The sequence below is a fragment of the Pieris napi genome, chromosome 15, assembly GCF_905475465.1.
Source record: "Pieris napi chromosome 15, ilPieNapi1.2, whole genome shotgun sequence".
NCBI classification, from domain to species: Eukaryota; Metazoa; Arthropoda; class Insecta; order Lepidoptera; family Pieridae; genus Pieris; species Pieris napi.
In genome coordinates, this window is record NC_062248.1 from 652,363 (window position 1) to 667,219 (window position 14,857).

Genomic DNA, 14,857 nt, shown 5'->3' on the forward strand with positions numbered 1-14,857 from the left:
ATATTATGTGTAAGTAAATATTATTATACTGTTTGCGTGGAAACTTATTAAATTATGCCTACATTATATATATAACCTTCTTCGTTTTATTTAACCTCCTTACAAACCCTGGCAGTCGAGACATTTGAATCAAATTTCAAAAAAAGAAATTTTATCATGGAATGGAACAATTTTGAAGTTTTTACAATAGATCTGAGCTGCCCATCAGACGGGCGCTGATTTGTATTTTTTTTATCAAAATTTCAGTTCCAACAAAATTTTTGTAAAACTGTTTTAGTTTAATTTACACGAGTTTTTTTATATATTTTTACATCGGATTTACCAAAATTCCTAGTATCTATGATGGTAAGTGCTTTAAAGAATTTATTTAGCCCAAGGATATACGCATAACTGTATTCCTACAGGACCTGTATTGATGGCTCCTGTGACAAAATTTTCGTATATTTGTCCTTTCTTTCTCTGTAAAGAAAATTTGTTTGTAAAACCAACTTCTATACTGTCTTCATTATGGAACTGTTACCAATTTAGTAACTATTATAATTTCTTATTTGCTTTGGCGTTATTCGAAACACATTACCACTAGGAAAAAGAGAAAAGTTTTTCAACATTTTCTTTTCATTGACATGTTAGCTTTATTGACAATGCCAATTGAATCGTTAATTGTTTATAAAGTATTTTTACATAGCATTTGTGGGTAAAGATCGACAGTTTGACATCAAATTATATTTTGTTACCGTCCATCAGAACCATTGCTTTGAACCACTCCTGATTCTATGTTGGTAATTGACATTGGAGCTCGTTTTACTGTCTTTAAAGATAAGTTTGATTGTGTCCTTGAGCAGAGGGAGTGCATCTCAGTCCACGTGGGTCAGGCGGGAGTGCAGATGGGCGTAGCCTGCTGGCAGCTGTACTGCTTAGAGCATGGAATCCGCCCAGATGGGACCCTGCCTTTTTGTGAGACCGACGTCAATCCTTCGGACTCCTGCTTCAATACGTTCTTCTCGGAAGCAGACCGGGGCAAGATGGTGCCCAGGGTTGTGATGGTGGATTTGGAGCCTACTGTAATCGGTAATGCACTGTTGCTATGAAAATTACAATACAATACATCTATCATATTTGTTTGGAAAATTTTACAGCGAATTGGGGCGATAGAGACCAAAAACAGGGTTGTAGTACATAAATATTTGACAGATTTTGCGATGGCGTTTAATACTTTCTAATTCATGGTTGACAAATTAAATTTAGCGCATATTGTCAGTTTGACATTTGACGATTTTTCAGAAATAACATTATTATTGACATTGATATTACAAGTAGCTCCTGAAGCGAAACTAAACCTAAATCTTATGTCTAGATGAAGTACGATCTGGTGAGTACCGACAGCTTTATCACCCGGAACAACTAATTACTGGCAAAGAAGATGCAGCTAATAACTACGCACGGGGTCACTACTCTACAGGACGAGAGGTTCTGGGTCCGGTTATGGAGAGAGTGCGAAAACTGGCTGATCAGTGTACTGGATTACAGGTAGGAATAATTTAGTGTGATTGCAACCTTAGGCCCCTTGGATTAAGAGTATAATAATAATAAAAGCCCGTTTAAAGGTACGGACAGACGTGCTCATTACTAGCACGAAAGCATGCTTTTATTGAGCAAGTGCTCATTAGTAGCACGTGTGTAATGTAATGAGCATGCTTATTTAGAGCGTGCTCAAAAATCAAACGACGTTTGATTTTCGATGATTGAATGATTTGATGTAATTTATTAAAATTAAACCCGCAATATGTCGCGTTGGGGAGAAGAAAAATCTTTGCTTTTTGTGTCACATTATAGAAGATACGAATGTCTGTGGAACACACATTCTCCTTTATATAAAAATAATATTGCACGTAATAATGCTTATTACGTGCGGATAGCACTGTACGGATAGCACTGTCACTATATATACTTGTACATCCATTTTGGCCTAGAGCCTTGTGCCAAATAGCACGTCTGTCCGTACGTTTGCTTGCTTTAAATCAAGCTTGCTTATTTCTGGAAAATGTGAACAGTTTGCAGAGCATGCTAATTTTAAGCAAGCTTATTAGCATGCTTTTTTTGAGCACCTTTATTTCTAATCATCACAAAAAAAAGAATATACAGCTTAGATTTTTTACATATTTATTTCTTGCTATCTATATCTTAGCTGTCTTCACTACCGTCAATTGGAACCCCTTCACGGGTAAAGGCCTCCTCCAGCTTTTTCCAACTGTCTATTGTCCCTCGGCTTCCTTTCTCCATTCGCATTCGCTTCTTCGACCTTTTATTTGTGCAAGTACAGCAATACTGATTGAATCAGGCTTGTTTGCAAACATATATTGAAATCGTCTGTTATCCAATCTTGGAGCCGGGTTGGCCGTCTCATGTGTGTTAAATCCAATGCGTTTCTGATAAGGATAGTCAGTGTTAGTTGCGTCGTTATAATCCAAGATTTGGTTTATTAGAATCAACTGTAGTGTTTTTTTAGAAAATATTTAATTTATCATTTAACGGGCGATATGGGCTTTTTGATGTCCTTTCCTATAAAAATCTATAAGTTCCATCATACTGTTAGATTGACGTAGGGGTGAAAGTATGCTTTCCGACCTAAATGCAACGCGGTTCACTGCCGATAATTGAATCCACGGCTTTAGGCATGATTCGCATAATTCACTACTGAGCTTATAGCTAGCTTATTTGAAATTATGTAATTGCATTTGCGGTGTCAATATTTCAGGGCTTTTTCGTTTTCCACTCGTTTGGCGGCGGCACAGGCTCAGGTTTCACATCATTACTCATGGAGAAGCTTTCTGATGAATTTGGCAAGAAAAGCAAACTGGAGTTCGCTATCTACCCAGCTCCACAGGTAATAAATATTATCAGCACACAGGCCTCTACGTGGCAGTTTTTGATCAGAAGAATTTAATTGAGATTCTAGTTAAACCCAGGACGGCAGTATTGTGATTTTCGATTGCGCGGTAGCAATTGTACTCCAGACTAAAAAAAATAGTTTTTTTATTGAGCGATTCTATGTGTGACATCAGTGCGATGGATATTGAGGGAACTATATCGGGCTTGCATACCAAAATGTCAGAATTAGAATATAAATTGATTTTAATTTAATTTTTTTTAAAAGCATAGAAATGTTTACATACTGACATATAAGCAGAAGCGACTACATTATACTGGATGACTCGTAACAGATATAATATAATGATTCACGGTACACTGCCATTGGACAGGGTTATGTACCTCAAGTAATAGTATTTACAAATTTTGCTCATACATCAAAGTCAAAATCATTTATTCACTCCATCAGCTGCCGCAAACTCACTACCTTGAAGACTTATTTTTTTCATGCCTTACAGTTAAAAGCCGTTATGCCAGCACGTGCAGTTACGCGATTTATGCGAAATGCATAATATAATCGAGTAAATTATATTTTAAAAACCTGCCTATAATAATATTAATAATATTATATAGTAATAATGTTTAATTAGTTATCTACGTCAGTTTACGAATTAAATATTCAATGTCAGATATCGGATCTTTGTAAGTTCAAGGTCTTATAAATTGGAATTAGAATATTGTTAATTAGTTTTGTGAATTGAAATGTTTTTTCTGTAGAAAATACTAACTTCAAACTTAATTGGAACATTGTGTAATTTAATTTATGTTTTTGAATATATTTTTTTAATTCGGATTTGAAGTTAATGTACAGCTTTACATGAAGATTCGTTTCCTGAATCAAAAATTTGTTTATTTCAGTACTTTTAAGTAAACTTATTACGAAACCCAATCTTTAAATGTTGGTCAAACTCAATAGTAAATTTGGATTACTAAGTGACAGGGTAAGCATGCTGACTTCATTGTAACTATTTAAATTTACAGGTGTCTACCGCAGTAGTGGAGCCCTACAACGCAGTATTGACAACTCACGCGACGATCGGGCATTCTGACTGCGCGTTTATGGTTGACAATGAAGCTATATACGACATTTGTAGGCGACGACTTTCGATCGAGAGGCCATCGTATGCCAATCTAAATAGGCTTATATCACAGGTATATTCCATTAACATCTCTAGTACATAGTATTGTCTTTTATTGACATGACCTTTACACATTTAAAGAAAAAACTTTTTAACCGGATTGAACCGTGACCACGCACGCTGTATAGCACGCGTAACGTCGGATTAATTTAAAATTATGTTAAATAATTGTAAATTATAATACAACTTTAATCCGGTTAAAAAGTTTTTTCTTTAAATCTCTAGTACATTAATAGAAAAACAGTAACTGAAACACGAAGGTCGATAAAGTACAGTCCACCAACCACAAGTCATTAATCACTGTTGTGGTTATTACAAAATATACACGAACACTTAAACAGAAAAGGCCGGGTTTCATCTATAAAAACATGAACGAACCTATAGTTTGGAAAGGCCAATAAGGCTTATGTTAAAACAAATTATGCAACCCATGTATTAGGTACTATTCCAGTGTCGTGATAAAATATTGGTTTTAAAGTTGTTTTTGTTATTAACAAATAAAATAAACTCAAATCTAAATAAACGGTTTCTTTCATCGATTTCTAAAGGCATTGGGATAGTTTTGATGAATAATGAATTCAGGTGGTATCTTCAATCACGGCCTCACTGCGATTCGACGGAGCTTTGAATGTGGACCTGACGGAGTTTCAGACAAACTTGGTGCCATACCCGCGGATACACTTTCCTCTCGCTGCCTATGCGCCGGTAGTCTCTGCTGATAAGGTAATACACTATGTAGTTGAATGTTATTTAGTATAGATTCAAATGAGCTAAAACCAAGAAAGGTCCAGAACTCTGTACATGCTGTCATTAGATTTTGATGATTGTGACGCCCTCTTTAGAATTTAGTTAAAATTTAAATTTACATTCCGTGGAAAATGGTTCCAAAAGTTTTCGTGTTAACCACCATAAAGGTCGATTCACACATATCAGTGAGCTCACAGTTCCGGCACAGTACCGCATCAGTGATAATTATTCTTTCAAACATTCTCTATAGATGTATTCACACTTGTCAATGTCAGTGTCGTCTCAGTACCGTCAGTGTCAGTGCCGGCACCGGCCATTACGGACGTGATCGGCGACAACGATATTTTATCACGGATCACTGACGCCGCTGCATCGAAAACAAAATAATTAATATTCAAAATACTTTCTTTCGTCTTTAATTAATTCTTTGTATAATGTCACGAATTCTCCTTCTGTTTCTCTTAACTTCCATGCTTCATGTACCCATTTTCTTTTTTTTCCTCGATTCTCTTCTTCTTCGTCTAAAGCATCTGGCTATCATAGCTAATTCTGTGTTATTGAAGAGTGCCATCAAAACAATCGACGTCAACGCTAGTCTGAAGGGAACGTCGTGCACGAAGACCCGCAGAGATCTGTACTGATATGTGTGAATTGACGCACCACTGTAGCACGGATACGGAACTGTAACGGTACTGTGCCGGAACTGTGGGTTCACTGATATGTGTGAATCGACCTTTAAGCTTTGGTATAAATTAAAGATAGAACATAAAGGCAATAATATTATCACATTAGGTGTCTCAATTCCAGGCATACCACGAAGGGATGTCCGTGTCGGAGATCACGTCCGAGCTCTTCGAGCCCCAGAATCAGATGGTGAAGTGTGACCCAAGGGACGGCAAATACATGGCCTGCTGTCTACTGTACCGTGGTGATGTGGTTCCAAAAGACGTGAATGCGGCCATCGCGGCCATGAAAGGGAGAGCTGGGATACGATTTGTCGACTGGTGTCCTACTGGCTTCAAAGTGAGTGATCTAAATGCAATTTTCCAAATAGTACGTATAAAGTTATGCGTACTATTTGGAAATATTGTTATTATTATATGTTATGTTGTATTCTCGCGTTAAAGATGTGCATGCAATGCCTATGTTTGGAATTTATATCGGTAATATTTTATAATTAAAGTAGCTGATTGATAACACTGCGTGAAGGTTTACCAATGAACTCCTGTCTTATGTTCTGAGATCTCTTCAATGATCTTTTTAATCTTTCCCTCGCGAGGGGGTTCTTTGGACCCGTTCCACTTTTCGTTCCCGAAGGCGACAGCGAAGCAGCGATAGATCACGGCGTAAGAGGCCGGCGACGCGTTCGCTGCAACTTGCGGCGTTCTTTTCCTACGATGTCGGCGATAAGTTGGCACAGGCGGCTCGCTCTAGTGGCGATTGTTATACACTTTATTTATATTTTATTTATTTATTTATACTTCATTGCCATAATACACATACTTATCCATATAGAAAAAAAAAGTAAGAAGGTTACATAAATTATTAGGGAATGGGCGGCCTTATCGCTAACAAGCGATTTCTTCCAGGCAACCCTAAAATGGATCAATAGAAAAAAAAGAAACACCTACAGAGGGTAAAGTACAAGAGATGCATAATTAATTAACAAAAAGATACTAAAAATAACATGCAACTCTAACTAAAATTAATTAAAATAAAATCTAAAAAAAATATTGGTTGTTTGTAAAGTAGGTTTACGATCGAGATGTTTACGTGATAACGTCTTATTGGTGATATAAGTTTTTTATCATAACATAACCTCTAAATTTCGTTTGTTTACACGTGTCTTTTTTCCATCTTTCATTACTTTTACAAGTTTATTCAAAAATGTTAATTGTAAGTAGGCTATTTTATTTTATTCACCTTTTTTTGTTGCAATTGTTGTAACACTTCACTTGCACTTCACATTTTGTTTCACTGTTAAACATTCAACGAAAACTTAACCGTACGAGAAAATCTCCATTCGTTTGTATGCCGCTAGAGTGAGATGAGACGGGAGATCGGTCCGTCTCTCTCTCGTTATACCTGCGATCGCGCTCGTGAGGTTTTGGTGTGACACAAGTTTCTGAACATGTCACCCGACTAAAACGATTTTAAAGACGTTATCACGTCAAAAGTATAAATAATAGTATGTATAAACAGACATGTAAAAGCTCAGCCTAAGGTTAATTGACTCACAATGAATATATATAAGTAGTAGCTAATCACGAGGCAGAAAAAAGATGATAAAAAAGGAGATTTTTAAATAAATTTAAAGATTGAGCTCGTCTGATAGGTAAGGAATTCCATAACAGGATACTTTGCACGGTGAGGTGAGGAGTGATAAAACTCAGTTTTATGAGTGGGAGTTTCAAGAATTAGATTGTCTAAGGAACGCAAATCAAAAATACCGCCAGAGAGGAACATAAAATTTTGCTTTACGTAACTTGGAGTTTTAGGATTAAAAAGAACATTATAGAGAAGACACTTTAATTAATTTTAAAGTGATAACAACTCTTAGCGTATGCTAGATAAGGTGGCAGACGGCTTGCCCTTCTAAGATCCAAAGTCTTAATCTCAGTAGAAGCCATGGCGGTCGGGGTACACGTGCGTCCATATGGTCCATATGGTCAATATGGTCTACCCATTGCTGGTATTTTGTAGCTAAAATTATATATCGTATATAATTACCAAATATACTTATTCGTAAAAAATATCAATCCACTATATTGAAAAGGTTAATAGCCAAAGGTTAATTACCAAAATTTATGCAAAGTACAAAACATTTACTATGAATTTTAATTTGTGTCGCTGCGTGTTAACTATTCGAGTGACATAAATGCTAGTCAAAGTAAATTGTTAGTTACGAGAATGTTTTCTTTCATTGATTTTAATAATTATTCTACATTATTAAAATTTAAATAAAAAAATAAACACTTAAAATTGCTATTATTATTAGTTTAAATTTACTATCACAAATTCAAACTTACGTAACATGAATGTTAAAGTAGAATTCAAGACCAAATAATAAACGATAAATTTGTCTAATTTATATCGTAAACGCGGTAATCAATTGATTTTAAATGAAAAATAATCAAAATTGTTTAAGAACCTGGAGTATTATTCATTGTGATTTATATATATTTAATTAAAAATTTTAAAATATTATGTTCTTTAAAAAAAATATTTTTTGACCTCAAAGGGCTTGAGCTCCAAGATATAGGAACACCCCTTTATTGCAATGTAAAAATTTAAGCTGTATATTATAATTTGTTTTTGTCATGATCGGAAACAAAACGGGCTTTATTATTATTAAGCTCAAAGTTAATTATCCCATAACAGTTTAACTCCAAGCCTGAAGTCCGTATAGAAATATAGTTTAATTTCCAGGTTGGTATAAATTACCAGCCACCATCAGTGGTGGCGGGAGGAGACCTTGCGCAAGTGAAGAGAGCCGCGTCGATGTTGAGCAACACTACGGCTATTGCGGAGGCGTGGGGCAAGCTCGACAACAAATTCGACCTTATGTACTCCAAACGGGCCTTTGTGCATTGGTCAGTATTATTGAAGACCCCATTTGGGACAAACATTAGTATTTTTTTAATTTATTTATTAGTAATCTTACAGCTAAAATACATATTAAAGCTAGCACACACACAAAAAGCAGCTGAAACAAAACACTAACAATATACAAAGTCAAAACATATAACATAGATAAACAATAGAGAAGCACAAATTAACGCGTGTCTTGCGCGCCCTAAATATAATTGCAGGTGAGACGGATATAGTTGCTGAATTCACAAGGATTGCATTATTTATAATTAGTTATAAATAGGTTTAGGTTTTAAGTTTTTACTTGTGTTTATATTATGTTTTTGATAGAAAACATAAGTAGGTACATTAATAGACAAAAATATAAAAAAAGAAAAGAGAACTGAATTTTAACATTAGACAAACGACAATTAATACTTAATATTTTAAATTAAACTAGCTTGTTACTGCTAAACAGTTTTAACAATGATATTGACTCTGTAGGAATATAATATGCATATCGGTACATTGTGAAACAAATATCACCTGGCATAGAACCTGAGCAAATTTTTTTTAAATCCGGTTTTAGACACTTGGAATTGACTAAGGGATGTATCGGAAGTTGATATTAACATATTACGCATGCTGTACGCACAGCATGTAACTATTATATATATATAATTGTTTTTATAGTATATCAAATCTCGTAGGCCTATTCTAAAGGCATATGTTTAAAAAAAAATCTATAGAAATAATAAACGATAACGTTTATACAATTTGACAAATTCACTATTTTTATCTTATATTGCTCGTTTTCTTATAACTTGGTGAAGTAATGTATAACCTACTAGTTAACTTGTTGGAGCCTAGTAGATAGTACCTACCGGTGACCCCAGAGCTAGTGATTTCCTCACTCAACGAATGTGTCGCAAATCGCAATATATCGAGGAAATGCTGCCAAACTTTTTAAATTTGTTTTAATTTTCTTTTTATTATTTTTATTATATATAGGTTAAGAAAATTGTAAATACTGTATATTTCATTGTGGTTTTAATAAAAATTTACTTACTAGATAATAGTACAGTTGAATCTTGTTGCTTCAGGTACGTCGGCGAAGGCATGGAAGAAGGCGAATTCACAGAAGCGCGGGAAGACTTGGCGGCACTTGAACGTGACTACGATGAAGTAGCCATCGAAACATCGGACATGCCGCCCGGTTGTGACGACGAACTATGACGTCATTGTTAAAACTGTGACGTCACTTCCACGCGCTCACCGTTCGACACGTGCTTACGAACACTTGCAACGAATTTGCGTTGCCCTTTGACATTTGCATTTTGCAAGGATTACCTGCTTTCTGCAATTATTTTGGCTCAATGGTTGATTGTAGGTAATTTGGCAAGCGAAGCATAATTGAGCGGTAATAGAGCGTCGACGGCAAAGCGGACGCCAGAAAACCGCGGCCCTTTGGTTATAATGTTAATTATGGCAGCACTTGTTGAAATTTTATTAAAGGTTCGAAAATGTCCGCCGAGGTCGGGCGATGCTCAACTTGCCTCATGTCGATATTCTAGTCTATGGGTTATAACGACCTCTTATAAAAGGATGTTTCTCCCTCTTTTCTCTTTTCCTCATTTGGAAGCACATTCTCGATTAATATTGGATTTTGAGCCGTGGGAGTGCTTATAATGTAAGCGTAATTGTTTTGTATGTCTGTTATCGTGTTGTTAAATTTTTAAAAAGTTTTGTCTGTTTTAATAAATTTATTTACTTTCAATAACTTTGTTTTATATTCTTAAATCTATAGCTTATTGCTAAATTTAACATTAAATATATTTGAAAACGTTATAATTTAAAACGTACATATTTTCAACAACATTTTAACTAAATTAAAAACAGAGGTGACTTCCTTGGGCTTCACAAAAAAATATGCAAATTAACACGTAAATACCGTCTCTGCGTGAGACGTAACAACCAAAAACACGTTTTCTTTAATCATACGAATTAAATAACGTATACAAATATGATTTATAGCTACTAGAACGGCCTTAGCACAAACAATACGCAAAATCAAATGGCTATCGTAATATAATAAATAGGTTTTTGTATAAGACTTCATGGACGCTGTTTAAAAAGAGCGCTTTAAAATGCCTATCGTATCCTAGCTCTACTGCTCTAAACGGAAGCACATCGTTCCAATATAATAGTGTAGTAAACTAAACATATTGTATGGAAAGCCTATACGAATACTCGACACCGTCGCAGTTCACGATAGCTCCATAGTTTAACCAAACATCATATTTGTATGAAAAATCGACTAGTGTTCGAACTTAAGAATTTTCATAGAAACGTGAAATTTTGTACGTAATTTTAAACTTTGCCCATCTCAAGCTAATAAAGGTCTATCTGTCTATAGTAATCCTACACTTTACGTGGTGGTGGAGACTCTGACATATTCGGTGTGAGCGACAACCGCCTAATGTTAGGCTTATCATACTCCTCCATAGACATGGCGCGTGACATCCGCCGCTCTACTCCAGGTGGGGGAAGGGAAGTCAGTAGTCCCTGGCCTTGACAGAAGAGGAGCAGGGACTGGGCGACCTTGGCTGGCTGAAATGAAATCACAGGAAAGCATTACTAACTTAACTATAAATAGAATGAAGTCCCACAGACGTTTCGTTTTTAGTTTTCGATTTTATTAATGCCTGGTACCAGTGCATAGATTAAATTTGGGGTTTCTCGTGCTTTATCAGAGTTCATAAAAACAACTCTCTAGAGTTTACCGAACATTGAAAAACATTTTTTCAGCATATACATAAATTCATCGGTAAGTAAAAACTGGTAAAGCTCATAATAATTATACTTATCTAAAAAAGATTAGATTTCTTCCAAAAATAATCTGCAAGGTCAGTTTTTTGACGCGTGTTTATTACGAAGTACGTGTTACTCAACGTATTAATGATATTTATTATTCCGTTGACATTGCTCTTTTTAAATCAATTTTACCAACTTTATTACCGGTTTGTTCATTCAAAGCGTTTTACCTGAAAGTGGATTTGATTTCCGGCAATATTTTTAAAGATGTATTTACCTTTTAAATTATGTTGTAAATAGCGATTAACTAATGGGATATATTTTTTTATACGTCAATAATATATTACCTACTCAAAGTAGAATAATTTTTTTTATTGACGTTTCTAAGTATTAATATATCCTTTAAACTCATGTAGCAATGAGTCTTGTTGAGACAAATTAGTGAATAAATTTAATAATAACTAGATATGTACATTTTTATACAGCTGTTTAAAATATCATTTTATTGAATGATATTTTAAACAGCTGGTCCATTTAAGCAACTTAAAAACTTTAAACAAAGATAATATAAATCTCTATATTCAGATATCGCAGATAGCCTAAAAGAGGTAGATAATATAGAACATAGTACAAACTAAATATAAATGCCGTGTTTAATGTGGGTCATAAATAATGAATAATAAATACACTGAATTGAAACGTTTATTGATCACAAATTTCCAATATTTAACATTATAAATGTGGACATGCTCGCTTAAATAAAATACATTATCAATTACATCGTCTTAAATTATTATTAGAAACAACATTTCTAACTAACAACGCAAAGAAAATAAATATTATTGTAAACATCACTTAATTGTTTATACACAAAATAACTAATCACCATTAGCCTAGCTATTAGCTTTAGTTACATACAAATTAAGTAACCTACACCATTACTAATTAGCTCGGGTCCTGTGCCTATACCATTCGTAATTATTACGAATCGTTTTTTAATAAAAATAGAGGGGCGTAAAAACACTTGTTAACTTAAAGGTTGTAAACACTGGTACACTTCGTCTTGATCCATTTTCACTAAGCGAATAGATTCCTCCCAAAGTTGTACAGCGATTTTGTCATCATACCCCGCTTGTTTGGCTCTAGACAGTTTGCAATTTTTGAAAAATTGACCGCTAACTTCCCCTGCTTTCTTATCCAACGCCACATGGATCGCGGTCTGTGCACCTTCCCAGGGTGTTTTGAAGAAGTTCTTGAAGAAGTAAGTGATGATTCCGCCTAAGAACCAGCCCACGCAGTTAAATATAGGAGTACCAACTGCTCCAGGGTCCACACAATTAATTACAACGTTCTTGTTGTTTAACCTCTTTGTTAACTCGTGTGCGAATAGAACTAGACACAGTTTGCTGTTTCCATAACATTGTATGCCGTACCAGTAGTTTAAACGATTTATGTTCGTAAAGTCGACTACACCGATGTTGTGAAGAACCGATGATGTATTCACGATACGCGCGGGCTCTCCTGGTTTACCAGTCTTCAGTAACAACGGAAGTAAGAGGATAGTGAGTAGGAAACTACCAAAATAATTAACTTGCATGATAAAATTCATTCCATCCTTCGTGAGATAGTCAAAACCGATACCAACACCGGCGTTATTCACTAGGATATCCAAACGCTCCTCAGTTTGAAGAATCTCGCTGGAGAACTTCCGTATCGATGTTATAGACGATAGATCGAGTAGTTTGAAGATCACTTTCTCATTTCCAGTTCTCTCTATAATATGTTTACGTCCGTTAGTACCTTCATCTATAAAGGGACAAGCAACTATGACCTTTGCGCCTCTACTCGCAAAATCAGTAGCTATCCGGAGGCCCATACCGGAAGTCCCACCGGTGACGATCGCCGTTTTCCCTTCAAGATTCTTCTTCGACTTGCACAGAACATTTGTGTTCTTCTGCCACAGTCCGACTAGGACCGCGACGATCGAAGTTATAAAAATAAAATAAATCAGCCCGAGCATTGCTATACGCTCTATGGTTGGATAATGAATGGTTAATAATTTTAAATGTTTGAGTTGATACTATGACAACATACGTAGTTTTTAATTATTTCGTCTCGTAATCCATGATTCATAAAAAAATATGAATATGTTTACGTTTAGAGTTTGTTACGTCATGTAAACATTACTTTCACTCGCGATGGTCGGTTCTTAACTATGACTTGTGTTCGGTATACACGGGCCTCGGTTGCTCGGATTGATTTCGCGTTTGATTTCTTGTACTTAAGCAATATCCGACGACGAAACTAACTTGTCTATATTTGCAATCGGGCTGTTAATTATTAGGCCTTGAAATTCGAGTAACCGATTACTTAGTACATTTAAGTAAGGCGATAACAGTTTAAATGTTAAATAATGTTAACTTCCGCAAATCATTGCTTTCTATATTTTAAGAATATAGAGCGAAAGATAAGAATATCTATTAAAGTATATAATTGTAAATTGAATAGCTGATATTTTAATTGATAGACATTTTTATTAATACAAAATATTATGGACTAGAAAATATTAGCGCAATTTTATTTTAAATAATCGACAAATACTGTACGTTTATGAGTTTTTGAAGATAATTGATAGTTTTGTAGCCGTGATAAACCAATCAAAATATTTATGACACTAGCACTTAGCAATCAAAGAAAATCTAAATTAAAGAAAGATTAAAAAATGTAATGCGTTTTTTATTTAATTCATTATTAATATTATTATTTATTTATTGAATTTACCATCTTTGTATATTTTTATACATAGTATTATATTAGGGTATCTGGAACACACTAGCATTTTTATTTATTTATTAACACTTCGACACCTTTTACAACAACATACAAATAAAAAAGCAGGTTACATAAATTTTTGGGCAACGGGCGGCCTTATCGCTAACAAGCGATTTCTTCCAGACAACTCTAGTATGGAACAATAAAAAAAAACACCTACAGAGGGTAAAGTACAAGAAGTGGATAAACAATTAACAAAAAAGTACATAAAATAAAATGTAAAATAATAATATAAAAAAATGTAAAACCTTACTCAATGGTTAAGGATCAATAATAAATATAATATATTATATAAAAGTCGTGGATCAAACGCAACTAGGGGATAGATGAGGGCATCAGCTGCAAAAAATTTTACGGGTCAACCCCTGCAGAGTTTTTTTTGCGTTTTTATAAGAAAATTGGACTTTTTTTACTAATTCTTATAAAAATTCGAAAAAATCTACAACCTGTATCTCTTTCATAATATCCACTAGATTGGTACTGATGAGTCCTTGCGTTAGACATACTATTTATAGTTGTTTATTGAGTGTATTGAAAATAATATCCCCTATTTTCGTTTGATCCACGACTTTTTGGCCACCCTGTATATGTATATATAAGTAGCTAATTAACGAGGCAGAAGATAACTGATCAAAAATAAGATTTTTAAATAAATTTAAAGACTCAGCTTTTCTGATATCAAGAGGTAAGGAGTTCTAAAGGAGGACACTTCGCGAATGATAGAATTTAGTTTTATGTGTAGGGGTTTCAAGAATTATACTGACACGGAAACGCTAATCAAATCTAAAGCTTTTTAGTATCCCAAAATAATATACTATTACTAAGCA

General features: G+C 34.6%; 3 protein-coding genes across 16 annotated transcripts in view; 1 reads left to right on the plus strand and 2 right to left on the minus strand.

Moving 5' to 3' along the window:
- The first annotated feature begins 175 nt into the window (after positions 1-175).
- Positions 176-10,161, plus strand: LOC125056928 (tubulin alpha-8 chain-like). Of its 3 annotated transcripts, none has more exons than XM_047660286.1 (9): positions 176-345; positions 840-1,068; positions 1,355-1,527; positions 2,756-2,884; positions 3,910-4,080; positions 4,650-4,790; positions 5,607-5,837; positions 8,244-8,407; positions 9,488-10,161. In XM_047660286.1, exons 1-9 carry the CDS (start codon positions 340-342, stop codon positions 9,618-9,620), a joined length of 1,377 nt encoding a protein of 458 aa, XP_047516242.1. In that variant the 5' UTR covers positions 176-339; the 3' UTR covers positions 9,621-10,161. The 3 variants fall into 3 exon arrangements, with proteins under 3 accessions (XP_047516242.1, XP_047516243.1, XP_047516244.1); XM_047660287.1 differs by having other exon boundaries at positions 843-1,068; XM_047660288.1 differs by having other exon boundaries at positions 177-345; positions 5,622-5,837.
- Positions 10,162-10,228: 67 nt separating this feature from the next.
- LOC125056930 (uncharacterized protein ZK1073.1) overlaps positions 10,229-14,857 on the minus strand; it is a 53,028-nt gene continuing 48,399 nt past the window's right edge. For 9 of the 12 annotated variants that reach the window (XM_047660299.1, XM_047660298.1, XM_047660297.1 and 6 more), the window contains one exon: positions 10,231-10,994. In XM_047660299.1, coding sequence (XP_047516255.1) covers positions 10,806-10,994 — 189 coding nt within the window. In that variant the 3' untranslated portion in view covers positions 10,231-10,805. Of the gene's footprint in view, positions 10,995-14,857 lie in introns of all 12 variants that reach the window. The other 3 variants (XM_047660294.1, XM_047660291.1, XM_047660290.1) reach the window with 2 other exon arrangements.
- LOC125056931 (retinol dehydrogenase 11-like) lies at positions 11,887-13,636 on the minus strand. Its single transcript, XM_047660302.1, has one exon. It carries the CDS (start codon positions 13,216-13,218, stop codon positions 12,226-12,228), a length of 993 nt encoding a protein of 330 aa, XP_047516258.1. The 5' UTR covers positions 13,219-13,636; the 3' UTR covers positions 11,887-12,225.